We start from the raw sequence: 7,676 nt of genomic DNA, 5'->3' as shown, positions 1-7,676 counted from the left end.
TTGTGCAATTTCAATATCCAATACCTTATATACTCAATTCACTTTTGTGGTTACCTAAGGTTGCTTGTGCCATAAGTTTTAATTATTCTTTAATTGCAACCTAGTCTATTTAATTGAGGAACACATGCTATTACTTTTTGATTGTGTAGATGCCATTTTAACCGGCCGTTGTGTGTATTCTAACCACGCGCATAATTGGAATACACACATGGCTCATTTTCATCAAACCACACCACTAAGCAAACTTCCTCAATTAGACGCTTATTTACTTCTTACTTTACCTTTTTGAGCTACTTGCCCTATGATTCTTAATTATAATTTATTCATTCTTTTTTAGGATGAGATATAGAGGCAAGAAACTGGTAGAAGAGGAGGACATCGAGGATGGAAATGCCAAGAATACATTGGACTTGGACATTTCCATGCAACCAGAGCCCCAGTGCCCACTAGCTGAAGGTGGAGCCTCACATCTCTTCACCCCCAGATTGAGTGAATGCATGGAGGACCGTGCAACATTTAAGTGTGGGGGAGGATCTGCAATTTTCGGGACGTAAATTTCTCTTTCCGAATACTTTGCACTATTTTCTAGTTTTTAGTAGTTATGTTTTTTTGAGTATGTGTTTAGTACTTCTTTTCATTGTATTTTTTTGTCTTAGTCTGCTTATATATATATCTTAGTTTTCTTATAGTTTTACTTGCATGATGCATGATAGAGTGAATAAGTTTGGTAAAACAACAAGAAATTTTCATGAAATCTTTCTTAGGGTATTGATACATAAAATTTTTTTTATATGATATGTAGAAGAGATGAAGTTCAATTTCTAATATAAAGACCACACAACCCTCAAGACCTCAATTCAAAGTGGCTACATCTCACATACCAACCAAGAATGTATTGATCAAGAAGATTACGAGAGAAGAGCCTCAAACTGAATTTTATCATCCCTTTCTCAAGGCTCACATGTAATTCAAGTAGATCCAATCCCCCTCTCGGTAGTAAGAACATGCAGACCATTACCAAAAAATAATGGGTCTGAAATCAGTGATCCCGGAAGTTAAATTTGATCTGAAAGAAGACGAATATCCAGAGATACAGGACCTGAAGTGCCAGAAGTTGTCTCTTGAAGAACCAGATACCCCACAGGTTGAAGGAGCACCCATCATCTCCCAAACTAAAGGTTGTTGAGTCCTAATCATAACCTTAAATCTGTGATAACTTTTATTTTTAGGAACCTATCTGATTATTAGTAATTGGGATCTTTATTTTTATCTCCAAATAATTTATAATCTATTTCTCTCATCATCACTAAACATGAATAAAATAACGGATTTTTTAGAATAAAGGAAGTAATTTTTAATATTTCGAGTTCTTAATAATGGATTTTTTGTTTTCTAAATGAATGCTTGAACAGTGCATATTTTTTATAATGAAGTTTATGAATGTTAAAATTGTTGGATCTTGAAAGAATGATGAAAAAGGATAAATGTTATTGATAATCTAAAAAAATTATGAAATTGATTTTTGAAGCAAGAAAAAGCAGTGAAAAACAAAGCTTGTGAGAAAAAAATGTGCGGAAAAAAAGAGAAAAAAACAAAAGAAAAAGAAAAAGCAAGCAGAAAAAGCCAATAGCCCCTTAAACCAAAAGGCAAGGGTAAAAAGGATCCAAGGCTTTGAGCATCAATGGAAAGGAGGGCCTAAAGGAATAAAATCCTAGCCTAAGCGGCTAAATCAAGCTGTCCTTAACCATGTGTTTGTGTCATGAAGGTCCAAGTGAAGAGCTTGGGACTGAGTGGTTAAAGTCGTGATCCAAAGCAAAAGAGTGTGCCTAAGAACTCTAGACACCTCTAACCGGGGACTTTATCAAAGCTGAGTCACAATCTGAAAAGGTTCACCCAGTTATGTGTCTGTGGCATTTATGTATCTGGTGGTAATACTGGAAAACAAAATGCTTAGGGTTACAGCCAAGACTCATAAGTAACTGTGTTCAAGAATCAACATACTGAAATAAGAGAACCAATAACATTATCTGAATTCTGAGTTCCTATGGATGCCAATCATTCTGAATTTAAAAGGATAAAGTGAGATGCCAAAAATGTTCGGAAGCAAAAAGCTACTAGTCCCGCTCATCTAATTAGAATCTGAGCTTCACTTAAAATTCTGAGATATTATTGCTTCTTGATTTCTTTTTATCCTATTTTATTTATCTAGTAGCTTGGGGACAAGGAATAGTTTAAGTTTGGTGTTGTGATGAGCGGATATTTTATACGCTTTTTGGGGGTAACTTCATGTCGTTTTTAGTATGTTTTAGTTAGTTTTTAGTATATTTTTATTTTTTTTAGGCAAAATTCATATTTCTAGACTTTACTATGAGTTTGTGTGTTTTCTGTGATTTCAGGTATTTTCTGGCTGAAACTGAAGGATCTGAGCAAAAATCTGATTCAGGCTGAAAAAAGGACTGCTGATGCTATTGGATTCTGACCTCCTTGCACTCGGAATGGATTTTTTGGAGCTACAGAAGTCCAATTGGCACGCTCTTAATTTGGTTGGAAAGTAGACATCCAGGGCTTTCCATAAATATTTAATAGTCCACACTTTGCTCGAAGATAAACGACGTAAACTGGTGTTTGACGCCAATTCCATGTTCCATCCTAGCGTTAAACGCCAAAAACAGGTTACAACCTAGCGTTTAACTCCAGAAACAGCCTATGCACGTGTAAAGCTCAAAGTTCAGCCCCAGCACACACCAAGTGGGCCCTAGAAATGAATTTCTGCACTATCTATCTTAGTTTACTCATTTTCTGTAAGCCTAGGTTACTAGTTTAGTATAAAAACAACTTTTAGAGGTTTACTGGGTACCTCATGACATTTTAGATCTGAACTTTGTATCTTTGATGGCATGAGTCTCTAAAATCCATTGTTGGGGTGAGGAGCTCTACTGTGTGTCAATGGATTAATGCAATTATTTTTGTTTTCTATTCAAACACGCTTGTTTCTATCTAAGATATTCATTCGCACTTCAATATGATGAATGTAATGATCTGTGACACTCATCACCATTCTCAATCTATGAACGCGTGCCTGACAACCACCTCCGTTCTACCTTAGATTAAATGAGTATCTCTTGGATTCCTTAATCAGAGTCTTTGTGGTATAAGCTAGAATCCATTGGTAGCATTCTTGAGAATCCGAAAAGTCTAAACCTTGTCTGTGGTATTCTGAGTGGGATTTAGGGATTGGATGACTGCGATGAGCTTCAAACTCACAAAGGTTGGGCGTAGTGACAGACGCAAAAGGATCAATGGATCCTATTCCAACATGAGTGAGAACCGACAGATGATTAGCCGTGCGGTGACAGCGCACCTGGACCATTTTCACTGAGAGGACGGATGGTAGCCAATGACAATGGTAATCCACCAACATACAGCTTGCCATAGGAAGAACCTTGCGTGCGTGAAGAAGAAGACAGGGGGAAAGCAGAGATTCAGAAGACAAAGCATCTCCAAAACTCTAACATATTCTCCATTACTGCATAACAAGTATTATTTAATCCATGCTTTTTATTTACTACCAATCAAAACTGAGAATTGTTATTATCCTGACTAAGAGTTACAAGATAACCATAGCTTGCTTCAAGCCAACAATCTCCATGGGATTCGACCCTTACTCACGTAAGGTATTACTTGGACGACCCAGTGCACTTGCTGGTTAGTGGTACGAGTTGTAAAAGGTGTGATTTACAATTTCGTGCACCATGGAACACCAAACTTAGCATTCTTCATTCTCCCCTAATTTGTTTTGGTGTGCAACACCAAACTTAGCTCTATGCAATACAGATAAAGCTACTCAACACTTTTATTGAAATAGTTGGGAAAAGAAAACTACCTCTGGTTGGGTTGCCTCCCAACAAGCGCTCTTTTATTGTCACTAGCTTGACATCTTGTTCTTTGATCATGGAGGCTGAAAGTCATAGTGCCTTAGCTTTTCTCCTCTTACTGTGAACTTTCTTCCGGTCTTCTCTTTGATGATCTCTAGGTGTTCAAGTGAAAGGATCTGGTTCATAGTATAGTACCCAGATAATTGTGGAGACACCTTCATTGGTTGGGTGTTTAACATCACTTTATCCCCTAGTGAGAAGCCTTCTGTAGGGATTTTCTTGTTTCTCCACCCTTTTGGCCTCTTCTTCTTTTCTTTCTCAGAAGATAATTCATGTCTTGGTGATTCTTTATCTGGGAGTTTTGGATCTAGTTCCTCCTTGACTTCCTTGGTCTGTTGCACCATCTCTACTTCTTTCAAGCATGGGTTTAGAAGTCTTAGAGTTAACTCATTGAATACCTCCTTCAAGCTCTGATCTCTGGCCTTATCCTTCATAGAGTCTTCTTTTTAAGTGGGCTCATGCAGGATTTTAAAAACATGGAATGCTAGGTGCTCATCATGCACTCTCAGCAACAATTCCCCTTTTTCAACATCTATCAATGCTCTGCCCGTAGCCAGGAAAGGCCTCCCCAGGATGATGGGAGTGTTAGAGTCCTCCTCCATATCCAGGATGACAAAATCAGCTGGAAGAAGGAATATTCCCACTTTTACCAGCACATTCTCTACAACTCCAAGTGCTTGCTGAATGGACTTGTCAGCCATTTGAAGATGTATTCGTGTAGATTTCAGCTCAAAAATTTGGAGTTTCCTCATTAGAGACAAAGGCATCAATTTTATGCTTGCACCAAGGTCACATAATGACTTCTCAATTGTTACGTTTCCTATGGTGCAAGGTATATAAGAACTCCCAGGATCATCTTTCTTCTCTGGCAACTCTATTTGGAGAATAGCACTACATTCCATTGTCATCTCAACAATTTGTTCTTCTTTCAGGGACTTTTTCTTTGTCAGCACTTCCTTCATAAATTTGGCATACAATGGCATCTGTTCAAGTGCTTCTAAGAAAGGAATATTGATGCTGAGTATCTTGAATATGTCCAGGAATTTTGAGTACTGCTTATCCTCGTTTTCTTTTTTGAATCTCTGAGGGTATGGAAGTTTGGGGACATATTGCCTCACCCTTTCTTTCTTCTCTTGTAGTTGTGGTTCAAGGATGTTCTTGTCCCCCTTTGAGATTTGTGCCTTCTTGGTTGTCTGATCCTCTTCACTTCTCCCCTCTATCTCTTCTTGTGGAACTTCTCTGTTGTGTTTTTCCTGATTGATGGCTTCCTTCTTCAAAGTCTTCTCACTTTCCACTGTGATTGCCTTGCACTCCTCCCACTTTGTAGCTTTTCCTTTGTCCCTTTCAGGGACATTGGAGAAGGTATTTGCTCTATTCTCACCCATTTCTAAAATTTGATTAGCCATTTGCTCCATATGCCTCTCAAGATTTCTGATTGAAGCATCTTGGTTATTGCTTGTTATGGCTTAATCTTTTCTTACTGCTTTTTGATCTTCTCTGGCCATCTTTTGAGTTTTGATGAGTTTCTCCATTAATATTTCTAAGCTAGAGATTCTTTGAGAGTCTGGATTTGGTTGTGGTTGTGTGAGATGAGATGGTTGTTGCTAAAAGTTGTTTGAATTATCTCTGTGGATATTTTGTGGGTAGAATGTGGATCTGGAAAAGTTATTCTGGTGGTTTTGTGAGTTGTTATGGATTGGTGGTATGTGTTTTGTGGGTTTTTGAATTGGTTAGTATTATTGGATGAATGGCTTTGGTTGTTTGTGTTGCTAAGGATGCTATAGTTGAAGTCCCTTTGTCCTTGATTCTGGTGCTCACCCCACCTCAAGTTAGAATGATTCCTCCAGGATGGATTATGTGTATCAACATGGAAGTTGTGTTGAAACTAACTTGAGGTGTTATTCATATGTTGCACCTGCTCAGGGCTTTGTTGCTCATAATTGAGTGTCCCAAAACTTTCTTCAGATTGCTTCAACCCATGTGAGGTTTGAGATTGGCTTTGTGTATTTACTGCAGCAATTTGCAATCCATCAATTTTCTTGGCCATCATTTCCATTTGTTGCTGAAGTTGTTGATGCATCTGTTTGTTTTATGCCAAGGGAGTGTCAACACCTTCAAGCTCCAAGACATCTTTCCTTTGAGCTGATTGGCGTTGCCTTTGATGACCATAGAAGTATTGGTTGTTTGTTACAGTGTCAATGAGATTTTGAGCCTCCTCAGCTATTTTCATGAGTTGTACTGAGCCTCCAGCAGAGTAATCAAGTGCTTCTTGAGCTCTCAGTGTCAATCCTTCATAGAAGTTTTGGAGTCTATCCCATTCACTGAACATTTCAAGTGCACATTTCCTGATTAGAGCTTTGTATATCTCCCAGGCATCATACAATGACTCTCCATCCATCTGAGTGAATGTTTGGACCTCTGTCTTCAGTCTGCTGATCCTTTGGGGTGGGTAGAATTTGGCTAGGAATTTGCTCACTAAGTCTTCCCAATTATTAATGCTTTCTTTGGGAAATGTCTCTAGCCATTGAGAGGCATTATCCTTCAGAGAGAATGGAAACAATAGTAGCTTGTAGATGTCTAGATGCACACCACTTGTTTTGACAGTTTCAAAAATCTTGAGGAAGATAGATAAGTGTTGGTTTGGATCTTCAAGTGGACCTCCTCTATAGGAGCAATTGTTCTACACCAGAGTAATAAGTTGAGGCTTCAACTCAAAGTTATTTGCATGAACGTTAGGAGTGAGTATACTACTCCTGTAGTTTCTTGCATTGGGGATAATGTAAGAGGCCAACACCCTTCTTGCAGGTTGAGCATTGTTGCTCACTCCCTTTTCACACACCTCAGCCTCTATGACTTGCAAAAATCACAAACAAACCAAATGAAACCTGGACATTCTGATGCTAGAATGTGGTTAAAGGGTTAGGTGACACAATGTGTCAAACAGTTAATGTGCTTAGTAAAAAAAATAAAAAGAAAATGCTTAATCTAGACCACCACCTTACTTAATCATTGTCAATCTAGTCAATCCCCGGCAACGGCACCAAAAACTTGATGTGTGGAAAATGATCCAACACAAAACTCACCGGCAAGTGTATCGAGTCGCATCAAGTAGTAAATACTCACATGAGTGAGGTCGATCCCACAGGGATTGAAGGATTGAGCAATTTTAGTTAGGTGGTTGATTTAGTCAAACAAACAAGTGTTGATTTAGTCAAACAAACAAGTGTTGATTTGAGTGAATTGTGATCAAGAGAAGCTAAATATCATAAAAATAAAAGGGAGAAGGGAAATTGACAGAATCTAAAGTGCAAGAAATATAAATTGAGCTGAATCTTAAAGAATAAGTAATGAAAATGACTGAAACTTAGATTGCAAGAAATGTAAATGACTTAAGCTTAAAATGCAAGAAATGTAAATTGCTTGAATAGTAAAGGGATTTTGGGAGCTGGGATGCAAAATTAAACAAGAGACTCAAAGTGCCATCAATCAAAGAAAATAAAATGAAGTAAGTTGCAGTAGATCTCAAATAGAAAAGTAAAATTGCTTGAAGAAGCAATTTAGAAATGAAACTAAGCTTAATTGCAAAATGAAATTGAAGATCTCAGGGGATCAATGAGACTAGAAAACAGGTTTAGATCTCAATTCCTTCCTTGATCCAACAGAGAGCAATTTGCAGAAGAAAAGAAGATGAAAGCAGTAAAGAAAACTCGGATTCAATTATCAATTCACTAATATTATGCA

The 7,676-nt window shown here is 37.8% G+C and overlaps 1 protein-coding gene across 1 annotated transcript; it reads right to left on the bottom strand.

Annotated features, from left to right (window-relative positions):
- Nucleotides 1-3,949: 3,949 nt before the first annotated feature.
- LOC107472496 (uncharacterized) lies at nucleotides 3,950-5,320 on the bottom strand. The gene is made up of 2 exons (XM_016092020.1): nucleotides 4,586-5,320; nucleotides 3,950-4,051 (listed from the first exon to the last, which is right to left on the bottom strand). Exons 1-2 carry the CDS (start codon nucleotides 5,318-5,320, stop codon nucleotides 3,950-3,952), a joined length of 837 nt encoding a protein of 278 aa, XP_015947506.1.
- Between the last annotated feature and the right edge of the window lie 2,356 nt (nucleotides 5,321-7,676).

This window comes from Arachis duranensis, chromosome 1 (assembly GCF_000817695.3).
Source record: "Arachis duranensis cultivar V14167 chromosome 1, aradu.V14167.gnm2.J7QH, whole genome shotgun sequence".
Lineage (NCBI taxonomy): Eukaryota > Viridiplantae > Streptophyta > Magnoliopsida > Fabales > Fabaceae > Arachis > Arachis duranensis.
Note: the sequence above shows the minus strand (reverse complement) of the source record. Positions and strands in the feature narration are given on the sequence as shown.